Consider the following 14,832-nt stretch of genomic DNA (forward strand, 5'->3'; position numbering starts at 1 on the left):
TGGGGCAGTGGGAGTGAGTGGGGTTGACCCTGTTCTTCAAGGTCCTTTCCAGACCTGACATTAGACCATTTTCTAGCTCTTACCTTCTTCAGCTCTTCACTCATTTGATTTGCTTCTGCCACCAGTGGCATCAGTTTGATGTAGTCCTGGAACACAGCCAGGACACTGGGGTCTGCTTTCCCATCTCCGCTGTTTCCAGCACCTAGGAAAAAGTCAGCATGGAAGTGAAAGGTGGCCATTTTGTTCCGGGATACTTTTCAGCCTTGAAGAAATTGATATATCCATTGATTCATTCATATAGTCACTCATTCAGTTGTTCATCAAATGTCTACATTTTAAAATGACAAGCATGTAATTTAAAAAAAGAAAGAAACGTAAATAAGCTGCCTGGCTTTTACTCAAATAGTTGCTCATCTCAGCCCATGCATGTTGGCAGCCTCGTGACAGGAGGCTCTCTGAACCCTGGTTGCCATTCTCCGTCTCAGGGTCCTTGAGCCAAGGTGGCTCCAGACTGTCCAGGGAGCAGGGTGGGGGAGGTTGCCTGGAAGGAAGGTCTGGGGACACATCCTGAAGCTGCGGCTGGCCCCGCAAACAACCTGTTCTCACTTCTACTGGATGTGGGGAGGCTTGGCGGAGGTGATCGTGGAGATTATGGGAGAAGCAGATGCCCTGCCAGACCTAGCTTGGTGCTGCCTTTTTCTGGGACTCTCGGCTCTTGAGGGATTCCCTGCCTGTGGGTTCACACCATGCCCTTGGCCCTGAGGTCTCACTCCCCAGGGCTGCCCACCAGCTGCCGTGTTCAGGACCCAGTCTCCACTAGGCACTGAGCACCTTCAGCCCAGAGTCTGGGGCTTGTTCAGCCTCCATGTGCCGCCAGCTGTGGGCTGGGAGGCAGGTGTGCAGTCAGCCCTGGGAATCAGTAAATGAGTAGATGGAGGATCCAGGCTCAACACTGTGCAACTTTACTTGTTTTTGGTCAAGAGTATTAGAGGACAGTACGGAGGTGAATTTCTCTCTCTCTCTCTCTCTCTGTTCTTAGGGAGGTGAAGTTCAAATCAATTTATTTTGCTAAAACTGTGAGAACAAAACCTCTGGTGTAGGGAAAGGGAGGAACTGTTTATGACATATGTGGGAGCATTGCACTGCTCTCCACCCAGGGGGTTGTAAGGCAAGTTCAGGCAGAGGTCGTGTCCTTGAGAAAAAGCACAGCTGGCACAGGACACTGTATGCACTACCTGCCCCTTAGTCACTTAGTAGCCATTTTGGTGATCAGATCGACTGTCATAGTATCACAGTGTTTGTGCTCAAGTCACCTGACAGTAGCTACGTCACAATGCCTACATGACTCACTTTACCACATCTCATCACGTAGACATTCTGTCATCTCACATCATCACCAAGAAAAGGGTGAGTACAATATTTTAAGAGTGAGACCATATTCACATAACTTTTATTACAATACATTGTTATAATTCTATTTTATTAGTTATTTTTGTTAATCTCTTACTATGCCTAATTTATCAATGAAACTGTACCATAGGTATGTATGTGTAGGAAAAAACATAGTGTATCTAGGGTTGGGTACTATCAAAAGTTTCAGGCAGCCACTGGGGGTCTTGGAATGTGGATAAAGGGGGGGCTGCTGTACTTACTATTGACCAGGGACCAGATTCTGAGCCATTAGATGTTAATTTGTAGCAGATTAGCAAATTAAAATGATTTTTCTGCAGTAGGTCATCACCCTGAAGGCTATTAATTAGCTTTGTCTAACAGCAGTTTCATTTTCAGCATTCTTTCTTCTCTACTCCACTGATGTGGGAGACAATTCAATGAATTAAATCTTTGAGACATAAATCATATTTTAACTTTCTAAACATCGTACCTTGACACAGTAAAAGATGTTTTCTTAAGGAAAACAGGAGAGCACACGGTGAAAGCAGTTGCTTTCAGATCAGCCCATGGAAAATGCCAGAAATCGGGGCCGGGGCCACTCACCGAGCTTGTCCACACTCACTCCCTCCGCAGCTGCTCTCTCCAGCTGGAAAAAGTCATAGTCAAACCTGCCCAAGTCCTCATTGCCTCGCTCTGAAGGAAACCCGATGTAGAGGTAGGCGCTGTTGGATCCCAAAATAATGCGGTCCTAGGGAGGAGACGTGGGCTCAGAGGGAGGGTGCTGACCTCACACAACCCTCCAGGGGCCAGAGGGGGTGAGGTCCGCTCACTCCCGGAGGGTCAAGGCCCCGCGCCCAGCCCGCGGTGGGAAGAGGCCCATGAGTGAGGAGGTAAGGGGTGGCATGTTGCTTTTGTGTGCGCACTTTCATTTATTTCTTCCTTGACTCCACACGGAGCGTCGACTCTCCTTCAGGCTCTGGGAATCAGTGGGGACCAAACAGGCCCAGCGGCTGCAGGACTGTATAGGCTACGGATGTAATATCCTGTGAGAGGCCCTTGAAAAAGGGCGGTGCCTCCACAGAGTGCGCAAGGAGGCCCGATTCACCGTGGGGATCAGAGAAGTCCTCTTCCGAGGTGTACAGTTTAAGGTGGGACTTCAAGGGTGGGAAGTTGCAGCGAGGGAGGGATGGAGCCTGGGCTGTTTGGAGCACCCGAAAGGTCAGTGTGACCAGGGCAAGCGCATGCAGCTCAGTGAGGCCGGATGCAGTGGGGAGATGGGGCAGCTCACACGAGTCTCCGAAAAGGGAGATCACCGGAGGACTTCCAGAAGGGGGTGGCCTAATCCAATTTGCTGTCTAAAAGGCTCTCTGTGGCTCACTGTGGAAAATGCATGGAGAGCGGACTGGGCTGCAGGGAGGCCGGTCCCAGCCCCTGTGGTGCGGGTCGCTTGGGGTGGGCTGGTGGGGAGAGGATGGCAGGTTTCTAAAAAATCTAAGATGTCACAAAATGTTAGCGCTGGGTTATCAACTAGTTCACCCTTCTCTGTTTTGTAGGTAAGGTCCCGGGAGTTCCTCTCACATCGCCCAGCTCCACAGCTGTCACTCATCATCGTGATCCCACAGCAGAGGGAGGCAGCTGGTTAGCGCCCAGCCCCCCCTCCGGCGCGCTCTTGGGACTTAGGAAAATCTGTGGCCTGGCACAGAAGTTTACCAAATGCTGCAGCCTCGTCTTGGTGGTGATGGGCACGCCGTTAACCACAACCTTGCACTTGCTGTGTGGCGTGACTGCCACCTGACCATCCAAATTAGTGAAGGAAGCGTGTTTATCAGAAATTCTAGAAAGAAAAGAGCTTGTCTAAGTGACAGTGAGAATTATGATTTTAGTGACCAGTTTAGGTCGTTCCTTCGCCTTTGTACTTAAGTTCCCTGGCATGAAGCATTTGTGGGGTTCACAGTGGGAGGAGATCGGGAACTGGGTGCAGAGGGGCCTTGCACACGGGGTTGGCAGATAGCAAAACAATCCTTTTATTAATAGGACCAACACCAGCTGGGTGCTGATGGGTGCAAGGAGACAGGAGACAGAGGCAGGGGGTCATACATAGCCAGAGTCCACAAAAACTCCCCAGCCGGTGAGATTGAGGGGCAGAAATACAAAGAAATCCAAGATGTTCCAGAAGAAACGCTGGGGAAGGTGACTCACAATGAGCCTTACCTATTACTGGGAAGTTTAGATCTGTTTCTGGGTCTTATACAAATCCAGACTACATGTTACAAGATTTGGGGCTGGCTATCAGAGGTGTCAGATTGGTGCCTTTAGATATTATTTGTGTGCCCTGAATGACCAGCTTCCTAACTGTTCTAGAATGTCCCTGGACTCCTTGGCTGTCATGGAATGTTCTGGATGCTGGGACACTTGTTCATCCATATCCCTGTTTGCTTGGGTCCCGGGGATCCTGTGGGAAAGGAGTTTAGCTACTTGCAGACCTGTGTGTTGGACGAGGGGTCCCCACAGGAAGTGGTCTGAAAAGGGAGGTGAGGGCAGTCCTCAGGAAGAATCAGGAGAAGGGGCTGGGAGCCAGCTGTGCAGGGTGAGGTGGTGCCAACTGGCCCCTCAGTCAGCACTGTACCCCACCCGACCCCACCTCCCCCAGGGCCCATGTTCTTTGGCTCTGGAGGGAGGGGAGGGCTGAGGGTGGGGGAATGGTCAGTAAGAGCTGATCAAGCCTATTGGCTGAAAATCTGCAGGCAGTCAGGACACAGTGGTCCTGGAAGGGAGCCCTAGAGGGGAGGCCCCCCAGGGAGAGAGGCCACAAAAGTGGGAGACAGCTCTGAGCTTATAAAACCCACCACAGAGCTCCCCAGGGGCTCCGACAGGGTCCTGAGGGAGTCCCTGGGGAAAAGATCACCTCAAAGTCTGGACTTTCCGTTAGTCCAGTTGGTGAGAGCTCCAAGCATGGAGATCTGAGGATGCTTTTGCTTTTGGCAGTGACCCTGAGAGACCTGTAGTAGGCCTGTCCTTTTAGCTTTCCTCATTTCCTGACCAGACCTACTGTTGTCTATTTGTGAAAAATTATACAGAGTCTAGCAACTGACTTTCCCTTTTCTCCCAAGATCAGAGCCAAGAAAATAAAGTGAGCGGGGCAGGAGGCATTTCAGAGAAAGGACGCCTTCCCAAAGCTTGCTTCTATGAGCACTAGAGGGGGTCGCTTCTTGTTCTGGGCTGCCCAGCATTTGTGGCCTGGCCTGACGAGGGAGAGATGAATTTTGAGACTCTCTGGACTGAGTGGTCACAGTTCTCTACCGCTGGACAAAGATGGTTCGTGTAAACTTACCCCAGACCTTGAAGAGTGATGGCATTTGAAGCAGATTGACCAGCGTCACATGAACCTGAAAAGAATTAGGATAACTTATTTTCCAAAGTTTTCAGGATTTGACTTGAATGCGTCTGATGTTTGGGAAGTGCCATTTTCTCTCCAATAGGATCAAATAAAGGGATTTTCCCACGGGAATTTTAAATCAAATGTACTTGGATACCACTTTGCTTTATGGATTATTGTTTACCTTTCAACCCTTTTTGTGTGGAATTCTTAACCTTTTTAAAGTTTCACCTTCCCCGTAGGAATTCTGGAGGAAGCTGTGGAGTCTGCGCCTTAGGTGATGCGCTCACTGAAGCCGGCCCACAGGAAGGTCCTGGTCTGGGAAGCTCTGTTTCTGTCAGTAACTGACCCGGAGGACAGTGCCCAGAGCACCCCCACCCCCGCACCTCCTGAGGGCCGGCCCCTCCTCCCGGTGCCCGGTGCCACCCTGCATGAGCCCTCTCCTGTCCTGGGTGCCCACAGGGCTAGGGCAGGGAAGGTTAGATGTTAGTACAATACTGGTGCCATTTTCCAGTGGATGATGGTATACACACACGAGGGAATATGATTCAGCCTTAAAAAGGAAGGAAATTCTGACACAGGCCACCACATGGAAGAACCTTGAGAACATGTGCTAAGTAAAATATGCCAGTCACAAAAGGCAAATACTGTATGCCTCCACTTATGTGAGGTACCTGGAATAGTCAAAATCATAAAGACAGGAAGAGAAATGGTGGTTTCCAGGGGCTGGGAGGAGGGGAAATGGATTGTTATTATTTAATGGATACAGGACTTTCAGTTTGGGAAGATGAGAAAGTTCTGGAGATGGATGGGGGTGATGGTTCCACAACAAGGTGAATGCACATAATGCCACTGACCTGTACACTTAAAAATGGTTAAGATGGTGAATTTTATGTTACATATATTTTATAATAATAATAATGATGATAATAAAACATGCTCCTGGGGCAAGAAGCTTGAGCAGGAGCAGAGTAAATCAAAGAGGTGAGTACCAGCCTGAATGAAGTACTTGAGGACCCCAGTGAGCTGTGGGTCCTCATTGACGTTGAGGAGGTGAGGGAAGGTCTTCACCATTTGTCGCTCCTGAAGGAGAAACAGAGAGGGTTCCTGTCACCAAACAGGACCAGCACACTCAGGAGAACTGTGTTCTTTTCATATCGGTTCTCATCAAAACCACTGTGTGGGCATCCTGCCAAATCAACTGGTAAAGCAAACCCAGAGAGGAAAGCCGAGTGGGGCTCCAGGCTTTGCTGACAGGACAGCAGGTGAGACCCTCGGCAGGTCAGTGGCCAGTGGCCTGAGTTCACCGGGACAGGGCTGTTCCCAAGCATAGCTGGCTTCTAACTCTGTCCCCATTCCCAGCTCCCCTCACCTTGGCCCCTTGACGTTGACTGCTAACCCCACTGTTTTCTTTAGGCCCCTGGTGTCCCCAGCAGGAGTCCCCACTCTGCTGCCCTCCCTGGGTGATTCCTCCCCAGGTTTCCAGGTAACTTCTACGGGATTCCCATTTCCTCCATCCTGCTGGCCAGCCCCCTGATGAGAAAGTGTTGATGGAAATGCAGGTGTCACTGTCCTCTCCTAGTAACCTAAGCATCGATTGGTATTGCAGTCACGGAGGACAGATGTCAAACAGAACTGGAATAAACTATCCAAGCACAAGGAAAGCTTTTAAATCTTGACATTCTGGTAAAGAATAAAGAAGATAAAAATCCTTCCCGTTTTACTGTCCACCCAGAACACCAACTCTTGTGTACCCGAACTCGGAATCGTACTTAGCCCAGCTACCCCGTAGGCAGACTGTTACTTTAATAGCACTCCGTGCCCCCCACATTGCGCCAGTACCTCTACAATCCTTGGACCCTAACTTGACCTGGCCTCCCGATGCAGCACGGCCCACCCCACCCCTCTCCTGAGGCTCACATCTGTTCTAGGGTTCACGAGCCTTTCGAAGCCAGACTGGACCCCTCCCACCACTCCCAAAGTGTTCGTGATTTTGGGGTTTGCCCCCAGCCGAGTGGCTCTGGGGGGTAAGGTCATGGTGGGGGTGTGGTGTTGATGGGAGGCAGAGAGGGAATCTCCCGACCCATGTATGAAATTCACATCCCAGCCCACTTATAATCTGGCACCCGTAGTAAATGCCACCATGGTTCCGGGGCACAACATACGGTCCCCACAAGACAACTCAGACCCCTCATATTCTCCCCAAACTCTATCAACAGCCTTGAACTTTATCCTCAGCCTCATTATCCCTGTGCACAAAGGCCTCTCCATTTCCTTCACTTTCCTGCCGTGCCCTTCTCTCCCCTAACTCTGCCAAGAGTATTCGTGTGTCCTATGTCACATTGCACACATTTGCTGACAAAAGCCTCACCCCCATCGTCCATCCACCTGCCCGTCCATCCACCTGCCCGACAGCAGCCCAGAGAGCGGCGCCGGGGCCGTGGTGCGCGCCCTCCCCCGCCGGGGCCTCCGCACGTGCAGGCGGCGCCGCTCACCTGGGCAACGGCCGCGTAGAGCCGCCGCCATTCCTTCCGGGCCTGCGCGAGCAGGTGCGCCCAGGTCAGCTGACGAGCACGCGGCCCGAGCCCGTGTTCTGCCAGCGAATAGGCTGGCTGCTCTGGAAGGAGGGAGGTGTTTAAGCAACAGGTTGGCCGTGTCAGAGGCGAGGCTACGGGTGGGCGGTTGACTCCGTTCCCGGTGAAAACACGGGACACCGAGCAGGGGAGGAGGATTGAGCAGCACTGACGTGGGACGGAGTCACTCGGTGAGCTCCACGGAGACACGCTCTCCTTTTAGTAACTAGGACACTAGAGCGAGGAGGTCCTCCCAGGAGGAGGCGTGAAGCTCCACGCTGAATGTTTTTACTCCTGTGGGCAGGTGAGAGTGATTTGCTTTATACGGTGGTTACAGGGGATTCCTCTGAGGCCGGGGATTCAGGGAGAATTCTCCTGCATTGTTTTTCTCGTGTTCTGTGTCTGTGCTTTTGTGAACGATGGGAATTAGATGCTGCCCTTAGGTCAAGCATGTCCAGTTTTTGATGGTACAGAGATCTGTGACCAGGCAGAGCCACTCCTGGACCAGGCTAGGCACGGACTCTAATGTAGGCAGTGCTTATTTGAAGCTGAAATCTTAGGGAGTCAGGACGTGGGGACCCAGAGGTGTGCCGGGGGGGGGGGGGGGCGACATGCCCTCTGAGCTGGACATGGAGGCAGCCTGTGTGTGTGTGGGTGCAGGACAGCGTTCGGCTCGGGGGTGCTGACACTACCAGGGTCCCCATGGATCGAGGGAGCTCCTCTGGGGCAGGGGAACGGTACACAAGGGCAGGATGCTGGCTGTGGAGCCTGAGCGCTGGACACGAGAGGTTTTGGACCTTCTGGTATCGCTGTTTTGATGCTGAACATTTTTACCAATTTTACTTTGTTTTATATTTTGCCTTTTAAAATCCATCTCATTCTAACTTATTAATGGGCATAAGATTATATCTACCTCATGCTGACAAACTGAAATCTGAGGCCTTAACTGGAAGCCATGGTTCTCACTAATTGCAGAGTGAGGTCTCCTGGAGGACTTTCCAAACCACTGTTGCCCCCAGCGATTGATTCATGGGTCTGAGTGGTGCCCGGTCAGCAGATGGCGCTAATGTGCAGCCAGGGCTGCGTGGTCTTAGCAACAGGAGCTGCTACTAACGCTTCTTGAGCTTCAAACATCACTTAACTGTATGAGGCCATCAGCAGAATCAACGTCAAATGGTCACCATCAAACTCTGGTGAGGAAACAGTAATTCCAGTAGAAATAGTGGCCTCAAAATAAAAATGGCATTAAGGCAACCAAAGTTGTTAATGGTAGCGGTTTTTCACAAATCCCTGTAACATGACTTTCCCTGACCCGTCCTCCCATGGCCTGTCGATGGTTTTGTAAACATCTAATATCCTCTTTTGAAATATCAAGAATGGTTTGTTTTCTCATTGAATCCTGATCTATAATATAAAAACATACAAAATATGTCATCAAGATTGTGATATATCTGTGTTAGGCGTGTGGATAGCAGGAAGGGTTGAGGGTGGGTACAAGTATAAGAATGCAAACATCGTCTTTCATAGTAGAAATTCACTAGATAATATCTAAAAATGGGAAAAAATCAAGAAATAACAGTATAAGCAAACTGAAAACATGAGATAATACACATCAGAAAAAAACACTAAAGTATTAAAAGTGATTAAGGACAAAAATAAATCAATAATAAAATAGCAATAAAATGAGACTACAGTGACCATTTTAAAAGGGCAGGGACATCATTTCTTACAACTGCATGTGAATATATTTATCTCAAAATGAAGTGATTTTTTTTCCCCTGAGGTCAGGGCCAAAATGTCCTGGACAAAGAGCCCCTAGGTGCCCCAGGCCTGCCCTGGGCTCTGCTCAGACTATCCAGGCTAAGCCTGTGCTGGCCCATCTTCTCGCTCCCCGCTCTCTGGCTGCTGGCTTGGACTCAGCCTTGACTCCTGACTCAGTTTACCTGTAATTCTGGAGTTTCCGCATCTGAGCAGCAGTTTACTGTTCTCTGCCCTCGACTCTCTCATCAGCGTCGAGGTGTTGACCACGGCTTTGTTCCGGATCTTTTTAGCCCTGTCATGTGCAAAGAGGAGCACACTCTCAGGCCGCGGACCCCTTTGCAGCTGGGGCAGCTCCTCCAGAGCTCTGGCCAGAAGCTGGCCATGCTTTGATCACAAACGGTCAAAGTGGGGGCTTTTCACCGCCCCCCCCCCAGGTGATTCCAGATTCCACCCTGTCAGGTTCCAGTAAACCATTAAGACCAAAAGGGACTTGAGTGCCTTCCATGGTTCAAATAAACACAAGCAGCTCAGCCAGGACCCTCAACACACTCAGCCAATTGGGCTGATTCAGCTAATGAAAAAATCTGTTCAAACACTGTTGCTACTGTAATAACTCAACCCCTGGAGCTGTCAGCAACTGTTCTGCCTGGTGCCCCAGGTTAGGAGGGGTATTAGAGGTTATCAGGTTCACTTACTCCTGTCTAGTGTAGCCAGAGAAAATAGGGGATGCCCCCAAATATTGCATGGGCCATACCTATCCTCAGACATTCCTTGCTCCTTATCTGAAATTCAAGTTTAACTGGGGATCCTGTATATTTACTTGCAAATCTGGCAGCCTTACTCCTTTCACTGAGGAACAGAGGGTTTACATGGTTTGCCCCAAGTTACATAGTTCGTGACAGATCCGGGACCAGAGCTCAGGACCCCTGTGTACCATTTTCTCTTGACATCACACAATCCCATAAAAACTGCCAGCCACAGATTTGCATCTGATAAGCAGAGAAAAAATGAAATTTCTAGGTATTACTAAAGACAAAATTTGAGCTAAAAATTTGAAGTTTGTGGTGTAGATGCGGGAAGAATTAGTGGAAAACACTAGTGAAGCTGCACAGTAAAGAATGAGAATGCAAGTATTTATCATTAAAATGCAAGGGGCTCCTTCCCGGAGAGAGGGCCAGAGGGAAAACCAGGAGAGGCGATTACTTGGAGGCACAATAACTATAATGTTTGAGCAGCAACCTCACGACAGTTAGATGTTTGCCAGCAATGGTTCACATGTGGTCTCTCCCCGCTTCAATGTGTGAGGAAATGGGTCGGGAGGTTCAGGTCCCATAGCTGGTGGCGCCAGAGTCTGTCTGACGTGCAAGCCTGGAGACCTGACAGTGGCATTAGAGCAGACAAATAGGTTTCTTATTTCACAGGCCAGCTCCAGCAGCGTGGCACGCATTCCTGAGACTCCCAGTGGTGGATTGTCAATGTCCGCTGTGCAAATGGGAAGGAAGAGTGGTGGCTGCAAGTGGTTTCAACCTCGGGCTAGAGGCTCTCTCCCCCACACCCTCCCCTTTCTCAAAAGGGTCAGGAGAAGCAGGATCCAGGTGCCTGCCTTGGAAAGTAGGAACATGGTTCAGTCACAGCCTCCTGCCAGGACTGACTGTGTGGGCTTGTTTCCCAAGCCAGTCAGTCAGCTGGGAAGGGACCTGGCAATGGTAGTCCCGCCCTGGGAAGGGATACTGATTACAGTGTGTGTTTGGGGCCTGGAAACGTGAGAACCAATACAGGGAAAGCTGCAGACTTGGTGGCTGGTTGCCAACCTTGGGAGTTTGCCTCTTACACACTCGTCTAGTATTAGCAAAAAAAATGCCCTGCCTGCCATTCTCTACATGTCCCATGTGACAAAAGGACAAACCTGTGAATGGCCATGGAAACTATAGGGAGACAGATCTACCCTCTTTAGGAATGGCATCAGTGCCCCTCCCATTGATTTGCGACCACGGCTCCTTCCCCATCCAGAACTGCCAGGCTCACCAGAGCCCTGAGTCCCACTTCTCTCTCCTCTTTATTTCCTCCCACTCTTCTCTCACGAATCATTTTGTTGTGCCTTCTCCTGGAACTGTCCCCCTCAAGGGCGCTAGGGGAGTTTGCCAGATGTAGAACTTAGAACCATATGGGTAACAAATATTCATAAACGTACCTTTCAGCATATCTTAATGTTGATAATGTCTCCTCATAGCAGATGTCAGCTGGGCTTATGGCTGCTATCTGTAAGAAATATCTCTTTCAGATTTGGTTTTTTACGTGCGAGTTTGTTGCTACTGTTGATCTTTTACAGCTATCATTCAGAGACCATCTTGTAATTTACAGTATTGTTCAAACTTTGCAACTCTGAAAACTGAGGCTTAGAGAAAACTAATATGCCCAAGGCCACCCAGATAGGGGGCGGAGCTGGGACTGGGACCAGCCCTGAGTCATTCAAACTCCTGTGCTGTGGACCCCTCACTCCACTGCCATCATCATTGAGTCCCCAGCAGATTTACTCAGGGTTTTATGACAGTTGAATGTTAGCATCGCAGAGACCAAATGAAAGCTGCTCATGACTAGCCACTTGCATGGTTTCAAGTCTCTCTATCAGCTTCGAATTAATTGTCCTAGAATTCAAATGAGAAAACACGCTTTTGGGTGCAGTGGAGATGGGCAGGGTCCCTGAGTCTGGGCAGGAGGGAATGTGACGGCCCATGTAGCTGTGTGTAACCAATAGCCCCGACTGTGATCCAGAGCTCAGGAGCCTGGCGAATCATCATTAACCTTCATTTAGCTTTGCAGCTTTTAAAGCTCGTTCATTTATATCACCTCATTTAATCACCACAGCAATACAGATGCTCTTCCACTTAGGATGGGGTCACATCCCGATACACTGTCATAAGTTGAACACATCTTAAGTTGAAAGTGCATTTAATACACCTAACTTTCCCAACACCATAGCTCAGCCTAGCCCGCCTTAAACGTGCTCAGACGCTTCCATCAGCCTGCGGTTGGCCAGTGACCTTGAGTTTCGTCTCAAGAGCAATTGCCTTCCTTCCTCCTCTTCTCACCAGAAGCAGGAGACACACATGGGTGTTTCGTAGACATGAGGGGATATGAACACACAAAGCACAATATCCAAAAACAACACTGACACACAATACACTGCAGAGGGCCGGTCATTTACTCTGGTGAGGGCCGAGCTGACCGGGAGCGGTGGCTCGCTGCCCAGCATCACGAGAGAGGATCAGAGGGCATATGGCTAGCGCAGGAAAACGTCACAATTCCTAATGTGAAGTACGGTTTCTACTGAATGCGTAAGGCGTTTGCACCGTCCTAAAGTCAAAAAATTCTAAGTTGAACTATTGTTAAGTCAGGGACCATCTGTATTTTCAACTGAATGCTATTACCTCCACTTTGGTGATAAAGAACATGAACTTTTCGATGGGAGCCACAGAGATTCTAGAGCTTGCACATTGGTTTTGCAAATTCTCTTTTTTATTTGCCTCCTGAGATGACCAGTGACCATGCCCAACCTCCTACCCAGCACACATTTTTTGTTAACACGTTGCGTACTGCGGGGTTTAAATCCCTCGTGAAGATTCTCGTGATCCGTACGCAACATGTTAAGCACAGTGATGCCTCAGTCAGAGCTGTGTCTCAGGTCTAGAAGTCATCCTCTCTCCCAGGTGACTTTGCACACATCTGCCGAGACCCGTTAGATTCACTTTTGCAGTCTACAGTTCAGAGGGCATCTTACGGTCACCTTTTAGCCCAGATGCTTAGGGAATGTCCCATTGAGGCCCACAGGTACTGACAACCGGAAAAACTCGAACATGAAATATTTTTAAATAGGCATCGTTAAACAGTCAAGAATAGGGATGTGTTTTCCGGTGCCATCTAGAGAGAGGAGCATATAGAACAGGTCTCTCCAGGACAGCAGGCCCGGACGAGGCTGGAGGCAGAGTTTGCCCAGTTTTGTCCCTTCCTGTACCCAAAGCTGAAGAACAGAGAGTTCTAATTTTAACGCCACATTGTACCCACTTGGCCAACATTTAGTAATGAGAGTCTGGAGTCTTTGTGAGATGCCGTGATGCAGCTACTCTCCACGGTGGATGTCTGCCTGTGTCTAACATGGTCAAATCGATTTCCAGTCTTGCCATGAAATGACTGCTGATTAGAATAACACGACCATGTTAGTTTTTAAATTGTATTAGTTTTTTTTCCTGATAATAAAAGGAATATATGTTCCTTGTAGAGAACCTGCAAACTACAGAAAAAAATAAATAAATGATAATTAGCAATGTAGAAAATTTCTTTGAACACCGTAGTAGAAAGCGCTCCAGGAGTCATGTGATAATCTGTAAGAATGTGCTATGTCAGTGCAGAGTGCTATCTAGATTAGTGGCACACGGAGAATAATTTTAACAATAGCTGAGCTGGTGTAACAGGTTGCAAGAAAGTCATTTTACCAAAGCGGTTCTGCTGTTCCCGCCCAGAGCCGACTGGAGCAGTTTGGTCAGAACAGAATCTCTATAGGGAATGTGCAAGACTTTCTTCCCCACGGCTGCATCAGCCAGAGCACTGAAAGCAATAAATAAATAAATAAATAAATAAATAAATAAATAAATAAATAAAAATACAGAACAACAAATTAAAATTAGAATGTATCAGGAAGAGCTCTGCCTCCCTGGGCGTGTGTCAGCAGCACGGCTCACAGCCCCTGTGTGACCCCATAGATCTGAGAGGGGACCCTGAATCATATCTGATCATTGAGACACCTTGTGTGCAAAGTTGCTGAAGCAAGTTAGTTAACCAGCAAGGCCACTGGCTCTCTCTCCCAGATCAACCTGGAAAAACCAGAGGAAGAGTGAATGACACTGAACGCCTCAGCCCCCACCCGCCCTGGGGGACTACAGAGAAAGCAGTGCTGGGATGAAGAGAGTGGGGGACAGGAGGAGGCAGTCCCGCCTGTGAGAAATCGTAATCACAGAGAAAAGGAATTAATCTCACAGATTTGGAACAGAAACCAAACTGGGAGTTTGCCATCAGACGATCACTAACGGAAATTCGGAAGAGTATACTCACCCAGAAGGAAATTGATCTCAGATAGTAGCTGAGCTTTAATAAGGAATGAGTAGTTTTTAAAAAGTGTGTGTGTGGGGGGTAAATGTGAATGAACACTACAAAATAGTAATAATAATGTCTTTTGGGGTTAAAAAATAATGTAATTAAATTACATATTAATTGAATATGTAGGACGAGGATCTGTGTATTATCCAGGAAGAAGATAAAGTATTTATTATATTTAGACTTTAACCAACTGAGCAGATTAAAGAGCCAAGAAACAGTTAAGCATACATTGAACTTTACTGTATGATAGATAGCATATCAGATCAGTGGGGAAAGGAGGGACTATTATTCAACAAATGTAACTGGAAAAATTGGTATTCTGTCAGGAAAAAATAATGTAAAGATGCTTACCTAACACTACACACTGAAATCAACTCTAGATGGATAGGAACTTAAGTATAATATAGGCAGATCTCATTCTGACTCTAATTTTCTTAAAACAAGACACAAAAAATGCAAAATGTAAACCATAAGCATAATATCAGTTAGGCAAAACTAATCTTTGGTGACAAAGGTCTTTTTTTTTTTTTTTTTTTTTTTTTTTTGGTGGGAGTGAAAGCTAGGCGGGGGTGTAAGGGA

General features: G+C 48.4%; 1 protein-coding gene across 5 annotated transcripts in view; it reads right to left on the reverse strand.

Moving 5' to 3' along the window:
- The window catches only part of LOC109446977 (kinesin-like protein KIF28P), a 49,672-nt gene that overhangs the window by 12,196 nt on the left and 22,644 nt on the right, over nt 1-14,832 (reverse strand). For all 5 annotated transcript variants that reach the window (XM_088799120.1, XM_074316897.2, XM_088799123.1 and 2 more), the window contains 9 exons: nt 13,593-13,704; nt 11,294-11,361; nt 9,285-9,394; nt 7,264-7,385; nt 5,761-5,851; nt 4,724-4,778; nt 3,103-3,226; nt 1,996-2,140; nt 84-202 (listed from right to left, as the gene is read on the reverse strand). In XM_088799120.1, coding sequence (XP_088655246.1) covers nt 84-202; nt 1,996-2,140; nt 3,103-3,226; nt 4,724-4,778; nt 5,761-5,851; nt 7,264-7,385; nt 9,285-9,394; nt 11,294-11,361; nt 13,593-13,704 — 946 coding nt within the window. The remainder of the gene's footprint in view (nt 1-83; nt 203-1,995; nt 2,141-3,102; nt 3,227-4,723; nt 4,779-5,760; nt 5,852-7,263; nt 7,386-9,284; nt 9,395-11,293; nt 11,362-13,592; nt 13,705-14,832) is intronic.

Source organism: Rhinolophus sinicus, chromosome 6, assembly GCF_057876585.1.
Source record: "Rhinolophus sinicus isolate RSI-liver-muscle chromosome 6, RSI-T2T, whole genome shotgun sequence".
Taxonomy (NCBI): domain Eukaryota; kingdom Metazoa; phylum Chordata; class Mammalia; order Chiroptera; family Rhinolophidae; genus Rhinolophus; species Rhinolophus sinicus.